The sequence below is a fragment of the Jaculus jaculus genome, chromosome 3 (assembly GCF_020740685.1).
Source record: "Jaculus jaculus isolate mJacJac1 chromosome 3, mJacJac1.mat.Y.cur, whole genome shotgun sequence".
Taxonomy (NCBI): domain Eukaryota; kingdom Metazoa; phylum Chordata; class Mammalia; order Rodentia; family Dipodidae; genus Jaculus; species Jaculus jaculus.
The window spans coordinates 173,549,856-173,570,525 of NC_059104.1; the positions used below are offsets into that span (position 1 = coordinate 173,549,856).

General features: G+C 40.7%; 1 protein-coding gene across 1 annotated transcript; it reads right to left on the bottom strand.

The window, feature by feature from the left end:
• Positions 1 to 8,494: 8,494 nt before the first annotated feature.
• LOC101602949 (olfactory receptor 2D3-like) lies at positions 8,495 to 9,418 on the bottom strand. The gene has a single exon (XM_012950796.2). It carries the CDS (start codon positions 9,416 to 9,418, stop codon positions 8,495 to 8,497), a length of 924 nt encoding a protein of 307 aa, XP_012806250.2.
• Positions 9,419 to 20,670: the final 11,252 nt, after the last annotated feature.

The window sequence follows — 20,670 nt, forward strand, 5'->3', positions numbered from 1 at the left end:
AACAAAAACAAACAAACAAATATAAACAACCTCTTCAACAAATGGCGCTGAGAATACTGGATATACACACGCAGAAGAATAGAGTTAGATCCTTCAAAAAAATTAATTCAAAATGTATCACAAACATCAATGTAAGCTCTGAACTCTGAAACTGCTAGAGGAAAAAGTGGGCAGAGCACTTTAAGATGTAGACAAGAACTTTATGAAGAGGACTCCAAACGCAGTGTAAACTTCTAGGAATTGACCAATGAGTTTGATGAGATTAAAGAATATCCAAGGTAAATGAAAGACTCAGGATGGGCACAACCTACACCATAGGAGAGAACCGTTACCGACTGTACATCTGATAGAGGAATAATACGTAGACTCCGTAAAGAGTTGAAAAAGTTAAGGAAAGGTATAAATAAATTGAAGAGACAGTTCTCAAATGAAATGCAAATGGCCAGCAAATATTTGACAAAGTAGTCAACATCTTTAGCCAATAGGAAATATAAATTAGAACTGTTTTGAGGGCTGGAGAGATGGCCTAGTGGTTAAGCGCTTGCCTGTGAAGCCTAAGGACCCCGGTTTGAGGCTCGGTTCCCCAGGTCCCACATTAGCCAGATGCATAAGGGGGCTCATGCATCTGGAGTTCGTTTGCAGAGGCTGGAAGCCCTGGCGCGCCCATTCTCTCTCTCCCTCTATCTGTCTTTCTCTCTGTGTCTGTTGCTCTCAAATAAATAAATAAAAAAATTAAAAAAAACTGTTTTGAGATTCCATCTCACCCCAACCATAAATAATATAATCAAGAAAATAACAGTAACTTCTGTCTATAACTGGAGGAAATAGGAACACTTTCACAAGTCTGCTGGGAATACAAATTGGTTCAATCATTGCTGAAATCATTATAGAGGTTGATCCTAAAACTAAAATGAGAACTACCATTTAACTTAGCAATACCACTTTGGGGTATAAATCCATAGCAGTTCAAGTCAACATATCACAGAGATACCTGTGCATCCATATTCATAATACCTAAGAAATGGAACCAGGCCAGATGCCCAACAACAGATGCATGGATGGTATTCACCTGTCAAAAGAACAAAACTATGGTATTTGCAGGAAAACAGATGACACTGGAGATCATTATGTTAAGCAAAATAAGCCTCACAATACATTTGTGTGTTTATGTGTATGACATGACCAGGTACACAATATATTTTGTGAATGATCATGTGTATCAGAGTTCAAATGTCCTCCCAAGGCCAAAGACCATTCTTCAGATTTCCTTTTCTTTTCTTATTTTGTCTTCACTAATAGTCACTGTTCCCCTAGGTCATCAATCTTCTGCCTCTTCATAATTACATGCTAGTGATATTCTTTAGTGTTGATTTCTCATCTATACTTTTCATCTTATTTTTTATCTTTATGCATGTATTTTATTATTAACTTTACACATGCTCAAAAATTCTGTCATTTATCATTGCTTTATTATTTTTCATACTCTTTTTTTTTGTTTTTTTGAGGTGGGGTCTCATTCTATCCCAGGCTGACCTGGAATTCACTATGGAGTCTCAGGGTGGCTTTGAATTCAGGGTGATTCTCCTACCTCTGCCTCCCAAGTGCTGGGATTAAAGGCGTGCACCACCACGCCTGGCTTTATTATACTCTTTTTCTATGTCACAAATTGTTAAGTATAATATCAAAACTCATGTTAGTAATATAATATGAATTTTAATGTCTATACTCTAAGCTTTATAAATGTGCCTGAGATATGATAGGCTTTCAAGTTATGATTGTTAAATGCATGCAAGAAAAATTACTATATTGTATGAAACCTATTCTCATCCTTGTGTTACTCTATTCTTTTTTATTGTTTTTGACATATTCAAATAACTTTTTCATTTAATTTCCATATTTACTTGTATATATTAAAAATAAGTCACTTTTCCAGTTGCTCCCTCCTTCCTCTCCTCTCTTCTTCCATTTCTTCATTCCCTACTCTTCACCATGCTAATATTTTATCTTTCTTTTCCATTAACTGCAGTTTCATTCATTTTTTAATGTTGTTATGTTTAATAGGATGCTTACTGAACTAACCTAAGGAAAAATATAGAAGACTAAAACTGAAAAGTGGAGGGATGGTGTTGGGCCCTGAAAGGCCTAGGCGTGAGGCCTAGTGGAACTTCCTGAGCCTAGCTAAAGTTTGGCGACCTGTCTCTGGCCAGCTATGACTCAGCAGGATGCCTAAGGGCTTCTGGCCTGCTACTTCCTCATGGTAATTGTAATTACCATTTCAATAGTTAAAGTTTACTATTGGCCCTTACCTCTTCTCCCACCCTAAAATCCCCGCCTTCATCCCCAACATGATATAGGCAACTGCTCAGAGTAATAAAGCGAGTTGTTCCTGCATTGCAAAGACTCCCGACTCAGTGTGGTTTTTCTCCGGTGGCCAGGAGAGGTTCTGAGTCGTCCAACGCTCATCATCCCCTCAACCCCTAGGGAGGAACCAGCAGGCCTGGTCCTTCCCTCGGCACTACCTGTGCGGGAAGGAGCCCCGCATCTGGCACCCAACGTGGGGCTCTGGGACCCAGACAGACTAGTGCACCCCGTGAGAGGCAGTCGTTGAGGAGGTAATCGGTGTATGCGGGTGAGCGTACCCTCATAAGTTATGAGGTAGTCTTCCTATTTACTGCACTAAGCTTTGCTTCTATAACCTGTACTTACTTGTCGACATCTCTTCGTTCCCGTTCTCTTTCCCTTCACCTTCGGTTTGCCGGTGGCTTTTGTATTTCTAAAGGCTTGTGCCTCTCTCTCTCTCTCTCTCTGCTTGGGCCTGTGAAGGCAGGCCAGCTTTTTCTGCCATTATGGGACTTCCCCTCGATCTGTAAGCTTCAGTAAATATTCCTGCCTCCATAACTGTACCTGGTCTGGAAGTTTATCTCAACAAACCTAAAGCTGTCTGATAAGCTGAGATGAACCTGACCATGTGGATGTTAATCTTTTGGAAACTTTGCTTTAAAAAAATAGACATGGACTTGATACTTACAAGTAGAGGTGTCTTCTGGAATGATAATCCAAATTTTATGGACTATTCAGATAAAAGTTTAAAAATTCTAAGTACAGATAGCATTAAACTTCAAGGCTTGCCATATAAGCTTTCTAAGAGGAAAGAAAGACTACAGGGAACTTCACTGGAACTGGGCTACTGGCATAAGGGCTGGCTGCGTCCTGCTGCCCAGGCCCAAAGAGTTTAATCAAGGTTAAATTTGTAATAGCCTGATATGCTTAGCTAGAGATATTAAATTAAAAAAAAATTAATTAAGATTTGTTTTTTCTTTGTTTTGGTTTTTCAAGGTAGGATTTCACTCTAGCCCAGGCTGACCTGGAATTCCCTAAGAAGCCTCAGGGTGGCCTAAAACTCATGGTAATTCTCCTACCTCTACCTTCCGAGTGCTGGGATTAAAGGCGTACACCACCACGCCCAGCTGAGATTTAAGATTTTAATCTAAAACACCTCAAGCAAGTTACAGACACTGAGACAAATTTTAGGTTATGACGGTTCAATTTACATTGTTTTAGTCTCTCTTTGCTATGCCTTATACCAGATAAAAATGTTTACTCTGTGCCTTTATATGTTAAGTGTTTAACTTGTTTAATTTTACAAATCTCAATATCTTAAATTGGTCAAGACTGTGGGGACCTTTAAAATTAAACTAAGTACAATTTATAATATATGATAGTTATAAATCTACTGGTAGCCAGGGGCAAAATTTGGTAATTTAAATAGATGGCCCCCCTCTTGGCAGCCTGTGCCTGACCCTCCCCTACTGGGAAATGGCAGACAATCCACCTTCTAAGAGACTGCCACGTGGCCCCCTTGGACTGACCCAGGTGGAGACAAGGGAAAAGTCCACCCTCTCGTGGTGACTGGGCTCACCGCTAACTTACTAGGGCAAGACATCCTTGGGGATGCCGAGGCTTTCATCACTACTGATCATAAGGCCTTTTATAATGATTTGTTAAATTAAAAAAAATATATATCAACAATGGTTTAAGGAAGGGAGGGAATGTCATCCTAATTACTCCAATAAACACCCCCAATTCTAAGGGCCACTGCCCAGCCCCCCCCCCATTTAAAATCCAGTGGAGACTGGGGGACCCTATATGGGTTGAGCAGTGGCCTCTCCCTTCTAAGTTACACCAACTCCACATACTTACTGATCAACAGTTGGAGGCCGGACATATCCGTCCCTCCACTAGTCCCTGGAACTCTCCTGTCTTTGTCATAAAAAAGCCTAATGGGTCCTGGAGATTTTTACATGATTTAAGAAAGATCAATGAACGCATGATCCCCTTTGGAACCCCCTAGAGGGGACTTCCATGGATTCCAGCTATTCCCAATATATACCATATTACTATCATTGACGTTAAAGATTGCTTCTTCTCTATCCCTCTCCATCCAGGAGACATGGAAAAAATTTGCATTCTCTGTACCCGCTATTAACTTTTGTGGCCCAGATAGGAGATTTGAATGGACTGTCTTACCTCAGGGCATGGCTAATAGCCCACCCATTTGTCAATATTACCTGTCATCCATTTTCTCTTCTCTTTTCAATCTCCCCAATACCCTGTTTTATATCTACATGGATGATATTATTCTTGGGTGCCTAGATTCCTCCACACTCCAGGACCTTACACATCAATGTCTAACTATCTTTCATACTCACGGCTTTAACGTAGCTCCTGAAAAAGTTCAAACTGTGCCTCCCTTTAAGATCTTGGGCTCGACCCTTACTCTAGATACAGTTTCACCTGTTAAACCACAACTTTATATTCAGGATTCTTACACCTTGCCTCAACTCCAGAAGCTCTTGGGAGAAATTAACTGGATGAGGCCTTGGATACCCATAACTACTGAAGAGCTGTCCCCTTTGTTTGACCTCCTAAAGGATCTTAACTTCTCCTCTCAGGTAATTTTGTCCCCTTGTCATCAACAAATTTTTTATAAGGTACAACAGGCTATAAATACTGCGACCTTAAAGAGGTTCAATCCTAATTTGCCCATCTCCCTCTACATTTTCTCTGGGGAAACATTATGTACTGCCCTGTTGGCCCAGGAAGGTGAGCCCATCCAATGGATCCACCTCTCAATCGGTGGGATCCCCAGAGTTTATTCTATAACCAACCAGGTTGCTGATTGCATTATCAAGGGCAGAGACACCTCTGTCCGGTTGTTTGGCACAGAACCTCACCTTATTGTCACTCCCTTCAAGATAACTGATTTCACCTGGCTTCAGAGAAATAATAACAGAGTTGCTATGGCTCTCGAGGGGTTTCTAGGTAAAATTAATTACAATTATGGCCCCCACAATGGATGAGTTCTTTCTCCAGGTTAGAATGGAAGCCCCCCAGGCTTTTTCTGTCTCAACCTAACCCTGACTTTCTTACCGTGTTTACCGATGGAGGACACCTGGGGGCTTCCCTAGTCATTTACCCTCCTTTAAAACAGAAAAAAGAGCCTATCCCCATAAAGTCACTCTCCCATGAGGTTGAGGGGTCAGCACAATTCAAAGAACTATTTGCTGTCGTTCTAGCTTTAGACACTATTCAAGAGCCATTTAACTTATTTTCTGACAGCCTTTATGTTGTTAATTTATTACCCAACCTGGTTGAAGCCCATATTAGATTGGACTCCAACCCTATATCTCCTTTGATGATTCAAGCTCGTTCCCTACTCAAACAAAGAATCAATCCCATTTTTCTTCAACATCTCAGGGGTCATCAAAACTTACCGGGATTTCTCTCTCAAGGAAACAATTTGGCTGATAAAATGGCTTCTATGCCTCAATGTAATACTATTACAGAAGCTACACGCTTCCACTTATTGACCCATGTCAACTGGAGAGGTCTCAAGCACAGGTTTCCACAGGTACCAGTCAAAAACCTTAAAAAAAATTGTCCGGACTTGTAAGTCCTGTCAGCCTTTCCTCCAAGTACCCCCCCTTCAAAATACAGGAAGCAATCCTCGAGGGCTCCGCCCTAATCATCTTTGACAAATTGATGTCACACACAATTCTCCATTTGAAAAGCTTAAATATATCTTTCTTTCAGTCGATACCTTCTCCCGCGCCTGCTGGGCATCAGCACATGCCGGGGAAAAAAATCTAAACATGCCATTAGTCATATGCTTCAATGTTTTGCCACTCTTGGGCTACCTGATCAAATAAAAACAGATAATGGCCCCTGCTTCATAAGCAAGGCCTTTATAGATTTTCTCCAGACCTGGAAAATTTCACATTCCACAGGCATCCCATACAACCCCCAGGGCCAAGCTATAGTTGAAAGATATAATCAAACTCTCAAGTCTCAATTACAAAAACAAAAGGGGGAGTCCTTACCCCCACATGACCAACTAAAAAAGGCATTATTTACCCTAAACATTCTAAACTTTTCTAAAGAAAATAAACAATTATCCCCTTTTCAAAAACATTGGTCCTCATCTGTTACCTACAGTTCTATCTGGGTAAGATGGAGGGACCCATTGACTGGGGCCTGGAGAGGGCCTGATCCACTCCTCACAGCAGGGAGAGGGTTTGGATGTGTCTTCCCTCAAGATGAAAAAAGACCCATTTGGGTACCAGCGAGGGACCTAAAATATTTGTCTGAACAAGGGGACACTGACAATCACTTTTCTAGGGAGTGTCCCACCCCTGAGGACTGTTCCTAAAATGGTCCTTTACCCTGCTAAATTAAATAACTCCCTCCCTTGTGGAGGATTGCTGGCTTTGCCTCCAATCTGGGCCTCTCTGGCTGATTGCAGTACAGTTGTCCATACAACCTTAAAAAGCTGCTCAGCCACCTTCCCCATCCCCGTCCAGCTTTTCCCAATGTTTCCTCTGGGCATTTGGGCCCTTCCTTCTCCTAATAATTCCAGTATAGATGTGAGATACATTCATATTTCCTTCTGTAATTTTAACAAAACTGAGCCCAGTGCTCAACACTGTCCGCCTTCTGGAATGGCTTATGTTTGCGGAGGCAAAATGGCCTGTAACTTTCTGCCCAGCAATTGGATGGGCCTTTATGCCCCAGCCACCTTAATCCCAGATGTAGATAGCATTCCTGGAAGCTAGATTCCTTGGCTAAGGTAGTCCTACAAAACAGGAGAGGACTAGACCTACTAACAGCCGAAAAGAGAGGCATATGTTTGTTTTTACAGGAAAAATGCTGTTTTTATGCCAGTAAATCGGGAATCGTCCAGGACAAGATTAAGAGGCCCCAGGAAGACATGGAGAGGAGGCGACGGGACCCCCAAGACAACCTGCTACAGACGGGCTTACATGACTTCTTACCCTACATCCTCCCTCTACCTGAACCCCTCCCCATCCTTCTCCTCCTTCTTCCCCTTCTTCTCCTTCTCCTCCTTCTCCTTCTTCTCCTTCCCCTCCTCCTTATCCTCACTGTTGGGCCTTGTGTAATTAACAAAATTATACAATTTATTTACCAGCGGCTAGAGGTAATAAAACCTCATCAGGTCGAGATATCACAGGCTGACAACTCAGAAATTAAGTTCCTCAGATGACCCACTGCCACCTCCCCTGCCCTCCATGTGACCAACGACGGGTAAGATCCCCCGGGGGGACAACCTAAGACAGGCCGTGGAGTGGCTCAGTGAGCTAAACACCTGGTACTCAATGACGGGTAAGATCCCCAGAGGGGGACAACCTAAGACAGGGGCCATGGTGACTAATGCTCTTACAAAAACAAAAGGGGAAGATGTTGGGCCCTGAAAGGCCTAGGCGTGAGGCCTAGTGGAACTTCCTGAGCCTAGCTAAAGTTTGGCGACCTGTCTCTGGCCAGCTATGACTCAGCAGGATGCCTAAGGGCTTCTGGCCTGCTACTTCCTCATGGTAATTGTAATTACCATTTCAATAGTTAAAGTTTACTATTGGCCCTTACCTCTTCTCCCACCCTAAAATCCCCGCCTTCATCCCCAACATGATATAGGCAACTGCTCAGAGTAATAAAGCGAGTTGTTCCTGCATTGCAAAGACTCCCGACTCAGTGTGGTTTTTCTCCGGTGGCCAGGAGAGGTTCTGAGTCGTCCAACGCTCATCATCCCCTCAACCCCTAGGGAGGAACCAGCAGGCCTGGTCCTTCCCTCGGCACTACCTGTGCGGGAAGGAGCCCCGCAGGATGGGATAAATGTGAGAAAAAGAGACAAAAAAAGGCTTCTTTCATATTCCTAATATGGATATCTATATCAGAATTCACCATCTCTAGAAGGTCTATTTTGGGGGCTGAAGAATTAGCTCAGTGGTTAGACTCACTGGCTTGTAAAACCTGCCAGTCTGGACTGGACTAAGGGGACCAAGTTTGATTCTCAAGTACCCATGTAAAGCCAGGTGCTCAAAGTGGTACACGCTGGAGTTCATTTGCAGTGGCAAAAGACTCTCTCTCTCTCTCTTTGTTTCTCTCTCTCTCTCTGTTTAGAAATAAATGAAAATATTTTAATCTATTTTTTAGTTATTCTCCTGAGAGCCCCTTTGACACCCTTGTTCCTCAGGCTATAAATGATGGGGTTCAGCATGGGAGTCACTGCTGAGTAAAACACAGAAATCATTTTGTCCCCTTCATTCATTATCTTAGAGTTTGGTCTCATGTAGGCAAATATTGCAGACCCATAGAAGAGGCCAACAACAATGAGATGAGACCCACAGGTGGAGAAGACCTTGAGCCTCCCCTCTCCATACTGCATCTGGATCACCGTGGAGATGATATTCCAGTAGGAGATGAGGATGAGGGAGACAGGTGCCAGGAGTATGACCACGCCCATTGCAAAGATGGCCATTTCTGTGCTGTAAGTGTCTGCTGAAGCCAGCTTCAGGAGGGCAGGTGGTTCACAGAAAAAACGGTTTATGATGTTGTTTCCTCGGTAAGGAAGACACAATGTGAATGTGGTGTCCACCAGAGACACAAATGCTCCACTGGCCCAGGACCCAGCAGCCAGCTGGACACAAACCCCGTGTGTCATGATGGTGGAGTAGTGCAGCGGCTTGCAGACAGCCACATACTGGTCGTAGGACATCACAGCTAGGAGGGCACACTCTGTACAGCCAACCAGGAGTAAGATGACCATTTGTACTGAGCATCCAGCCAAGGAAATGGTCTTCCTCTTCACCAGGAAGTGGACCAGCACCTGGGGGACTGTGGTGGTGGAAAAGCAAAGATCAGCAAAGGACAGGTTTCTGAGGAAAAAGTACATGGGTGTGTGGAGCCTGGAGTCAGTGAGGATGAGCACAATGATCAGCAGGTTCCCCAGCACGGTGAGCAGGTAGATGGCCAGGAAGAGGAAGAAGAGGAGGAGCTGGGTGTGTGGGTCCTGTGAGAGGCCCAGGAAGATGAATTCTGTCACTGAGGTGTGGTTCTCCTCTCCCATGAATGGTTATTCCTGTTGGTAGAATACCATCCAAATAATTAGCACATAAACAAGTCATTTCTGCACATCAACTATTGAACTATAAATTGAAAACCAAATTGTCTAATTGTCTTTTCCCAGTAATCTGCTGATTTGAAGTGATATTTAATTCTTCTCTTCTTGGATGTGTGTGTGTGTGTGAGTGTGTGTGTGTGAAAGATAGTATCTATGGACATGAGTGTACAATGGCACGTCTGCGGAGGTCAAAGTACAATATCAGGATGTTTGCCTTCACCCTCAGTAGGTGGTGTTTAACTTCCCAAGGCAAAGTGTTCTTGCAGAACACCCTGTGAGTCTCCTGACACTATGTTTTGAGGAGAAACACCTTTACCTGATCCCAGAATTCTGGAAACAGTGATTGTGGTGCTTTTTCTACAGCTGTTAGGGAGGTCTTGTAGGCATCTATTAGCCCCAAGTTAGCCAAATTGCCTCCTGCTTCTGAGATAAGGAGGTTGCTACTTACTTTGTTTTTGTATAACCCATTATCTGTATAAACTCTGCACAAACCCTGCACACTGAGCTGTTCTAATAAAAATCTTGCTGAGTGCTGATGTTGGCACTCGTTTTTTTTTTAAGAGAGAGAGAGAATTGACATGCCAGGGCCTCAGTAAAACTCGATGCTTATGCCACCTAGTGTGCATGTGCGACCTTGCATTTGCCTCACCTTTGTGCATGGGGCTAGGTGGGGTCTGGAGAGTCAAACATGTGTCCTTAGGCTTCTAAGGCAAGTGCTTGAACCACTAAACTATCTCTCCAGCCCTGATTTTGGCACTCTTAAGCAAGTGGGCACAGTTTGGAGTCCCTTGGCTCTATTGACTAGCCACAGTCTCAGTTTCAGTTCCTTGGCAGCCATCATTCAGGACCTGAAATAAGTTCAATTGTTGCCAGCACATGATGCCAACATTCTTTCACCTTATTTGAGGCAGGTTCTCTCTTGTTCTGCCTCTGTAAACACTGGCCCATGAGATTTGGGATTCACCTGACTCTGGATGCCTTAGCTATGGGCTGTTTGAGATGACAGGTGTGTGTCTGACTTTATATGGGTTCTGGGGACCTGACGTGTATGCCAGACCTGAGAAGAAAGCACTTTTATCTGCTTAGTCTTCTTCCCAGTTATTCTTCTTGGATGGTTAAAAGCATCAATAAGAATCATTCTGAGTGTTAAGTGTGAACCATTCTAGGCTTGATGACCTAATAGTTGTTAGAAGACTAAAGTACCACTTACAGTGCATCTAGTGTTGATGTGGTTTACAAGTAAGCAAATTGAAGCAGATTTCACCCCATTACAATTTTAGCTTATAAACTTTCATCACATTTATGAAGGCTGCTTTTTAAAATTATATTTACAGGCCGGGAAGTTGACTCAGCTGTTAAAATAAAATTGCTTGGTTGCAAAGACTGCTTGTCTGGGTTTGATTCTCCAATACCCATATAAAGCCAGACTCTCAAAGTGATGCATGTGTCTGGATTTCATTTATGGTGGCAAGAGGCCCTGACATGCCTATGGACACTCTCTCAAATAAATATGTTATTTAAAAATAAATAAAATTATATTTACAATAGAATCCTAAAGAACAGGAGGTTTCTGTGGGCCTTTCCTTTGTCAAAATTTCCTATTGCTTATTTTCAATTTGAAGAGGAAGCTGAGGAACAACTTGAAAAATACCTCAAGCTGGAGAAATTGCTTAGTGGTTAAGGCACTTGCCTGCAAAGCCAAAGGACCCAGGTTCAATTCCCCAGGATCCACATTAGCCAGATGCACACGGTGGCACATGTGTCTGGAGTTTGTTTGCAGGGGCTGGAGACCTTGGTGCACCTGTTCTCTTTTTATTTGTCTTTCTCACTCTCTAGCTCTTTCTCTCTCTCAACTAAATAAATGCAAACAAAATTTAAAAATAATTACCTCCTCAATGGTTTCTCCACTATGACAGGTCAGAGCAGGGGTTTAAGGAGGCAGCCTAGCTCACCAATCAGCATTTGGGCACTAAATCTCTTTGGCTGAATTATTGCTTTGGCCTGTCTGGCTGATGTGTGTGACTAACAGTAAATGACTTTGCTTTCCCATGCCAAGATTTGCTCAGTTGCAATTTAATTATATAGATTACTGATATCTAATTATGTTTGCATAAAAAAGATTCTACCAAACATAAACCATTTAAAGAATTCAGGATGATACATGAAGGTAGCTTACAATTACATAGTATGTTACTACAGTGATGGGTTCATGATATAAACCCCACTCTCATTGTGAAGTAACGAAACTAACTGTTTCGATGGAATTTAGTAACATATGGCTGTGTGTTTGAGGCTGACAACTATCACATTAATTATTTTACCCTTTATAGTCATGTGTTCTTTGTGCATCCACTGGGTTTAAAATGCTGTTGCTAGCAAAATTTAAAGTTCAAATGTGATAAAAGAGAATGAAAAACTTTTAAGTGTGTGGTGAGGTACAAAGGCAAGCATTAATCAATTTATTCTCTCTGAATTTTGGAAAGTATTTTTATGTTTTTTTTTTTTTTTTTTAGGTAGGGTCTCCCTGTAGCCCAGGCTGACCTAGAAATCACTGTAGTTCCAAGCTGGCCTCAAACTCACTGCAATACTCCTTAAAAGCATGAGCCACCATGGATAACCATTATTTGTTTATGTTATGGAAAATTTCAAGTAAAGACAAAGCTAGTACAACAAAATTATAATTACCACTGAGATTCTAATATGCTAATTAATCAATTTTGGTCAAATTATCAAATAATGACAAAAATCTACCTATAACCATATAAAAAATATTTTCACTGAAATTCTAAAAGAGAAATTAGCAATGTGATATTTGTCTCCTTCAAAGTTAAAAAATTAATATATAAAAATGAGGATTCTTGGAAAAATTGTTATTGTATCATAGCAAAATAGTTTGTATAGATGGCTTGTCACTCTCACTGCACAGAAAATACTCTAAATAATTGTTACCTTGGGAAGCAAGATTCTTATGGTAATAGGTCAAAGGACTAAAGATATGCTTTCTTGCTTATGTGTGTTTCTTGTTTTCTTTAACAAGTTAGCTCTTATTTTCTAAGTAAAAAAAGAAAATACTTCTACTGTTTAAGATGAAAGGAATTATAACAGGATACAGACTATATTAATGGTAACAATAACAATAATGTTTGAGAATAGAGAGAAAATCACATATTATGGGTCAGAATGGAAATAAGAATTAATAGAAGCTACCTAAAAATTAGGTGAAGTTAAATAAATAATTTAAATAATTAAATAATTTAAATAATGTTTAAATAATTTATTATAGAGTAAACATATTCGAGATGTGTGTCCAGGTCTAGGTACTACTCATAAGAACACATATTTAAATAGCCTTAAACATTGAAAAATAAGGTCCATTACTCATTATATAGTGAGACAGAAGACTTGTTTATACCTGGCTACAAAATGAAATCTAAACTAAAACCTTTGTGATATATAACAGACAAACATCTTAAATCTATTCCTATTCACAGAATAAAAATTAAAAGCAAACAACAGCATAGAACTTAATGTGCAAAGCAGATCAGTCATGTGTGTTTTTAGTATAGAAATCATAACAAATTAATAAGGCAATAAATCACTTCTCCCCCATCCAATAGCTAATATTCTTGGTCTTAGCACCATTCTTTTAATCACTACACATGCTTCCCCTTTTCCAAAACCTGATAGCATTGTTCAGTGGTTAAAGCCACTTACTTGCAAAGGTTACTTGCCTAGGCTCAGTTCCTCAGCACCCATGTAAAGCCAGACATGGCATATACATCTGTGATCCCAGCACTCCTATGACAGTGGGGACAGAGCCAGTGGAATCCACGGCTCACAGGTCAGACTCATTTGCAGGGATTAAGGAAATTCTCTCATGGAAAAGCGGAGCACAGAAAACTTTATTGTTGTCCTCTGACCTCCATACACGTCATAGTGTACAGTGATCTCCCTGGCACACCCACAAATTAATTATTTTTTGTTTATTTATTTTAAAAGTAATTTGGGTTTCTGTAACTAGCATATTTCACTTTACACAATATCCTTAATGTTCATAAATATTATTGCAAATGACAAGATTCCTTCTTATTTTCTCCCTGAGGATGAATAGTATTCTACCTGGCCTCAGCTGATGCCTTTAAAAATCACTAATAGGAGTGGATGGCATCAAACATTATATATGCCTATGATAAAGTTTAATTTATAAGTTAGGCTAATAGATAAAAATAACTAATAATATAATATCAACCATAACAATAAATTGTAATAAAGATATAAGAATGGGAACTTAGGCTGAAGACATGACTCAGCAGTTAAAATTCTTGCTTGCCCTGGTTTGATTCCCCAGTACCCACTTAAAGCTAGCTGCACAAAGTAGCCATGCATCTAGAATTTGTTTGAGGTGGCTAGAGGTTCTGGTGCACCCATTCATTCTCTCTCTCTCTCTCTCTCTCTCTCTCTCTCTCTCTCTCCTTCTCTGCTTGCAGATAAATAGAAATAAGGAAGAATGTGGACTCTGTAAATATGTCACACTGCACAAAGGAAGAGTGAAGCTCCCCGCAGATGGAAAGCCACTGTACAGAATTGTTTTCACCTCTTCCCTCACCTTTTATTTTCAAATTCAGCCAAATATACCACACTACTCCTAAAGTTCAGAGACTTTCACTAGAATATTCTTATCCTTTAGTCTTATTTCCCCAGATGACTGCCTAGGGTCAACTTTAATGAGCCCTCTTTTCCAAGTACTCAATAAAATAGAGATGCCCCTTATCATCACAAAGCCCAGCAACAATTTTTTTTTTCATATACCTGTTTTCACATTGTCTTCTAAGGACCTGCTCACCTCCTCCTGGACTGGATTTCTACTTCACTGTTATAAACAGTCATTTTTTTCTATTTATTTTTCAATAACACCTGACACAAAATACAAGTGTAATAAAAGTTAGTTAAATGAAAAGGTAAACAAACTCATGGAAACACTTTCAAGCTCACATATTCACTATAAGCACTGTAAGCACTATATAAGCAAGAGAAGAGACTATGTGGCCTACTGAGACCTCAAACTTTGATTCGAGTTTAGGAAGGTCTCCACTGGCCAGGAGTGGTGGTGCACACCTTTAACACCAGCAATTGGGAGGCAGAGGGAGGAGGATCACCATGAATTTGAGGCCACCCTAAGACTACATAACTAATTCTAGGTTATCCTGGGCCAGAGTGAAACCCTGCCTCAAAAAAACATAAATAAATAAATAAACAAGCAAAAGAATGGTCTCAACTTAGGAACATGCAGGATGGATCATCAAATTAAAGAAAACCTGTGAACTCATTGTCAGCTATGACTCAGGACGGAATAACGTTTCCATTTTCCTAAGGACAGAGACTGAAGCAGTATGCTTGTGGCCATTCATGGAACCTAACTTCACTCATTACTCACATGTTTCTCCAGGACAGGAGGCTCAGGTTGTATCCTGGTCCTGCCTGCTCCCATCCTTCAACTTCAAATGCCTAAGGAGAACAAGAAAGAACCAGAAAGCTGCGCTCCCGGACAACAAGAGGTAGAGGAGAATCTGGCAGCTTAGCTTTCAGAGCTAAGAAGAGGTAGTGAGTGTTCACGGTCTTCACAGCTGCTCTGGTACCTTCAGTCAAGAGCAGCCTCAGAACAGGATGCGTGAAAGCCATCTGCAACATCTAGAAGTCAGGTGTGAAAGAGAGAGTGACAGAGAACAAAGGCAAAACCCTCTTCCTCCATAAACAGAAGCAAGGCTCAGACTCCTTGGAAGGAGAACATCTGATTCACTCTCACCTGGAGTGCCGGCGGGTGTGACACAGGACACTGAGGGCAGTGACAGGAGTGTCTGACAAATGAAGAAAGGTGAGTTGTCAGGTGTCTGGGAGTCTTATTCTACTAGATAACCCCCCTCCCTCCCCCCGCTGTCCACAAAGTGTAGTTTCTCAAATACGCCAAATCTGGAGAATCATCTATGCTATCCCAAGGAATGCTGTTTTATGAAGGGACACAATCCCAAATCTACTAAGGAATTAGCAGCCCAGAGGAGTTTCCTCAAGGAAGTCTTCAAATAAGAGGTCTTATGCGCTGTTACCAGAGCATTCTCAGGGGGCTTCCTGAAGGAAGTCTTCAAGTAAGAGATCTTGTGAGCTGGTATAATTGGAGCATTCTCAGGGGCAAACAGTGTTGTTAACTCGTTCAACCTTTCCAAGAGAAGAGATCCCAAGAGCATTTTAAAAAAATTAATCATCTGCAACAGAAATACCTGAATCTCATCTCATGTCAGGTACCCTATGGGTACCTATCTGAAATCTCCAAGTCTTTGAATGTTCAAAGTAGAGAACTTAGTATTGGTAAAGGTATAAGATGCAACTGTGCAATTTTCTCTCAGTACCTGAAAGCTTCAAAGCTCCCTGAAGATACCTACCTGATTGCTCAGATACACATACAAATAAGTAGTATTTACACTTAGCTTATATATCCTCTTTTATATTTCAAATCATCTAGAAATTAGTTGTTATACATAAAATATCTTCATTGTTCAGTACTACTGTGTGTGGGTTTGTCTGTTTGTGACAGGGTCTTATTATGAAACCAAGGCTTGGCCTAGAACTTGCCATTCTTCTGCTCCAGCCTCCCAAGTGGCAGAGACATTTTTGACAATATACAACCATATTTTTGAATTGTGGGTGGTGGTGGTTGAATCTATGGACATAGAACCTGTGGATATCAGGGGCTGACTGTAATTCTTCATTAGCAGGCCTCTATATCCCCTAAACTATTAACTAGCCTCCAGAGGATTCAAAACCCCTTGCCTGCATTGACTCAAAATCCTCTATTTATCTTTTCTAATTTTGTAACATTTTTAGACAATAAAAATAGTATTGTTCACTAGATATAGTACTATATATACTGAAAACCTATCATATTTATACATGTAGACACACACACACACACACACACACACACAGAGAGAGAGAGAGAGAGAGAGAGAGAGAGAGAGACAGAGAGAGATTAACTTACCAAATAGTAAGAAGCTCCATTTTGTCAATTTCATAAGAACAAATCCAATAGCCTAGGAAATACCAAAGTCAGAATTGACTAATGGTATTAGTATTGGTAACTTTCTGGTTGCTTGGACACAAGACCTGACAACAACCAGTTTAAGAAAGGGCTTGTTTCAGGTTACTGTTCCAGGTCAGAGTCCATCACGGCACAGGCGGTCAGCAGCAGGAGCTTGAGCAGCTGGTTGCGCTCAGCACAGTGAGGAAGCCGAGCAGAGCACAAGGTGCTGCTGCTGCTCAGCCAGCTCTCTCCTTCTTTCCCTGCCCAGGACTCCAGCCCCCAGTGAAGGTGCATCTTTGCACCCCAATCTCACCAAGACAATCCCTCACGGACATTCATAGAGGTTAATTTAGCATAGATAATACCTCAATGGTGATTCTAGGTCCTGTCAAGAGGCAGCCCATGGAATGGGAGCAAAGCCTTATTTAAACTCAACATATGAAAACTATTTTCTCTGGAAAGTATAGGCATCTCCCAGACCAAGGTGACTCTAGTGGCTCTGATATCTCGCATTGTGTGTTCTCATGCCTGCTGATTCAGTGCTTGGCATCAAGTCTGGCATCTAATTGGAACTTGATGCTTTCACTTAAATATTACAAGGTTTCCCAGAAGAAGACAGAATTCTGTCAGAGCACTTAATGACCCACAAAAAGTTAGTGGTAAGACCCTACTGCCAAAGACAGCATATGCTGTTGGGATGGAACATGGAGTGACATGGCTGGAAACTGGAAGAGAGTCAATCCCCAGACATTTGCTTGTCTAGTGCCAGAAGGTGTTATATGAGTGACTGGGAGAAAATAACCAACATCTGTCTAAGCAACTCATCATCTAAACTACTCAGCAGCAATCAACCTGATGTGATGCTCACACAAGTGCAATAGTGGCACACAGCCATGGTGGGTCACCAACTGCTCTTGATTTGGTTAACAGATCTGCTCAGAGGAACAGAACCCTATCTAGAACTGGGAAACAAGTCAGAAACATGTCCAAAATTGAGCCAGCTCTCCAATATCAAGCTCCCACCAATAGTGGCCTACAACAGGACCTACACCTATTAAATTATCTCTAAAATAATAATGGGTATTCATGTATCTTGCACTGACCTCACTGCACATTGGAGAATTTGCTTCTCTTTTTCAGATTGATGCAGAACCTGAGGAGACAATCAGCCCATTGCACCCCCCAGTGCACCAGCTGAAGCCATAGAGTTAGTGGGGTAGTGAGCAAGAGCTGCTTTCTTGGTGAACCTGGTATCAGCACAAGGGTGAAGGAGACAGACACAGAGAAAACTCAACTCCTACCAAATCAGATTTCCAGAGACTCAGAGGCTCCCAAGACTTCGTCACTGAAATAGACCTAAAATGAACCCAACATGGCTCAGGGAAATTCATGGAAGAGGGAGCAGAAAGATTGTTAGAGCCATAAGTTGGGTCATTATGCACAGAGATATTGCCTCTCCCCCATAACTGATGGCCACCCCCACAATGCAACACCCACAATCCTCATGGGGGGATGATAGGGAGAAGGCTAATGATGATACTGCCATGGCTGTATACACACTACATACAAAACTACAACGTGCTCCCTCCAGGCATAAAATGGCCAGGATACCCATGACCTCTTAGTGCCTGACACTACCTACACAAGACCATCACAAGAGGAGGAAAAGATCATGACATCAAAATAAAAGAGAGACTGATTGAGATGGGGAGGGGATATGATGGAGAATGGAATTTAAAGGGGAAAGTGGGGGAGGGAGGGTATTACCATGGGATATTTTTTTATAATCATGGAAAATGTTAATAAAAATTGAGAAAAAATTGTCATCAGGATCTGTCTTCTTATCCTATTTTCTGTATAGTTTTAATAAACACAGAGTGATTTATTGTCATAGTTTTATTCTAATTTTGTCGTGCAGCTTTTCTGTTATAATAATAGTTGGCAAAAAAGGAACCTTTTGAATGTGGAGACAGCAGCATATCTTAAAGAAGCTGGTTATATATATGGCATTTATTTACGATGTTGCTTCTCTAGGGATCTCAGTTACAGTTTTGCTCTAGCATCTTAAATTTTTTCTACACATTGTGGACTGGTAAGTCTTGCAAAACATTTGCATTAACTCCCAGAATTATAAACTGAAAAAGGAATGAGGATATAGAAAGAAAACGATGTCTGATTGGATTCTACTTAATAAAATGACTGTCCAATTATTATAAAAGTTGTTAAACATATCTAGTTATAGATAAATAGTGAGCAGTTCAAGGAAGGTACCAGCCCATGGATCACATTTTGAGTAGCATTACTTTATAGCTTTGGTTTTCATAATATAACTGAACATGTGAGATGAATTCAAGGGAATGCTATACTGTAGTTACAATTTTCCTAGTTTTTTTTTTTCCTATAATATATCCTTATTCTAAGAATCCAGCAATGTTCTTAGTCATAAAAAGAGAATTGCAAGTTACTCTTAGTTTTATTTAAGTTTATTTTTTGTTTTATTAGTTGACATGCAGAGATTTAGCTATCATTCATTCTGGCATTCTAGGCTACAACTGTTTTTGTTAGTTTCCATCCCATGAAAAGTTGAATATGTGGCTTTTTCTTATATGTCTCTGTGCCAGTATGATTGCACCTTGAAGGAGAGTTTGCAGATCACTAAAGACCACCTCTTTTCTGTGATGCACAGAATACATTTCAAGCAATCTGGACACTGTAGAACAAAAATTGCCTTTAAAAAAAAATTCCAACTCTAATTATTTATTTATTTTTGGTTTTTTGAGGTAGGGTTTCACTCTAGCTCAGGCTGACCTGGAATTCACTATGTAGTCTGAGGGTGGCCTAGAACTTGTGGTGATCCTCCTACCTCTGGTTCCTGAGTGCTGGGATTAAAGATGTTCGTCACCACGCCCAGCTTAATTTCCAGCTCTACATGGAGCAGTTGACCTTATCAGAAGGTTGATAAGGAAGGTCCCAGTCGCAGGACTAGTATTCTAGCCCTTCACCAGAACTTTTGGGCAGGGATCATATGATCTGACTATATCAATACAGAGTAGTTCTGTAAGCAAATGTGTAAGTTCATCTGTACATAGTCCTCTTCCTCATATCACAAGTTGAGACCATTTTATAGAAGCATCCTCACATCAAAGCTGTCTCATAGTCTCAGCTTAACTACCCGTGGTAAACACATTGTAATACCCGGCAGCCACCAGCTGGACTCTCCACTTGTTTGCCCTTCATGTGAGAGCAGTGAATCTGAAATCTGGAAGTGAACCAAGTATGCCTCCAGAACAGACAGTCATCTTTCATCCTCATCATAATATCCATTATCAGCACTTTTTGTATATCCATGGTTCCTTTGTATTTAGAGGAGAGAGCAGAATACCAACAGCTGAAAGGTACAAAGTTTGGGTTACACTAGGCAAGTTACCAGAGAGGTGAGTTATAATACTTAAATCAAGAGCTAATAAAGACTAAAACCTTGCAAGTATATTTCCAAAGAGATGCTTTGCTGACCTTGTGGAGAATGGTACATCAATCAATCTTACAATAATTCTCTATGACTCTGGATGAAGGGAAGTGAAAGTAACAGTTTATATAGACAAAAATATTCAAATAACTCTTCCAAATACCCTTCAAGATTCTAAAAGATCAAACTAAATCATTACTTCTTAAATGTTCAAGAAAAGAAACATCTTAGGTAAGCACTCAAATGATTTCAGTAGGCTTTATTATTATGCTTCTCATGTTACATAGTTACGTAATTTGAATATTTTCTCATATGTTATATTTTCCTATATAAGTTACATATTGTCACAAGTTATCTATAGATCCTATAATACTAGTAAGTACTTTAGAGATATCAACATGAAAATATATTTTAATCTATGCATTTTAGTTGTCATAGGTTTCAGGCTAATAGATCTGAATTATCCAAGTTCTCAACAACTTTCTTGCATTATCCATCATTAAGAGATTACATGGTTCTTATTTTTTAAAAAAAGGATTCCAGTTTCCCCAAAGGTTTGTTTATTTATACAGACTCATGATAGTCCATGCTTTCTGAAAATACCATGCATCACAAGTACATAGTGTATTTCCCATTGCACACATCTGCTCTTCACGAAGA

What these genes read in the sequence shown, in the direction of transcription:
- LOC101602949 (XM_012950796.2), bottom strand. Translation starts at nt 9,418, where the DNA reads ATGGGAGAGGAGAACCACACCTCAGTGACAGAATTCATCTTCCTGGGC.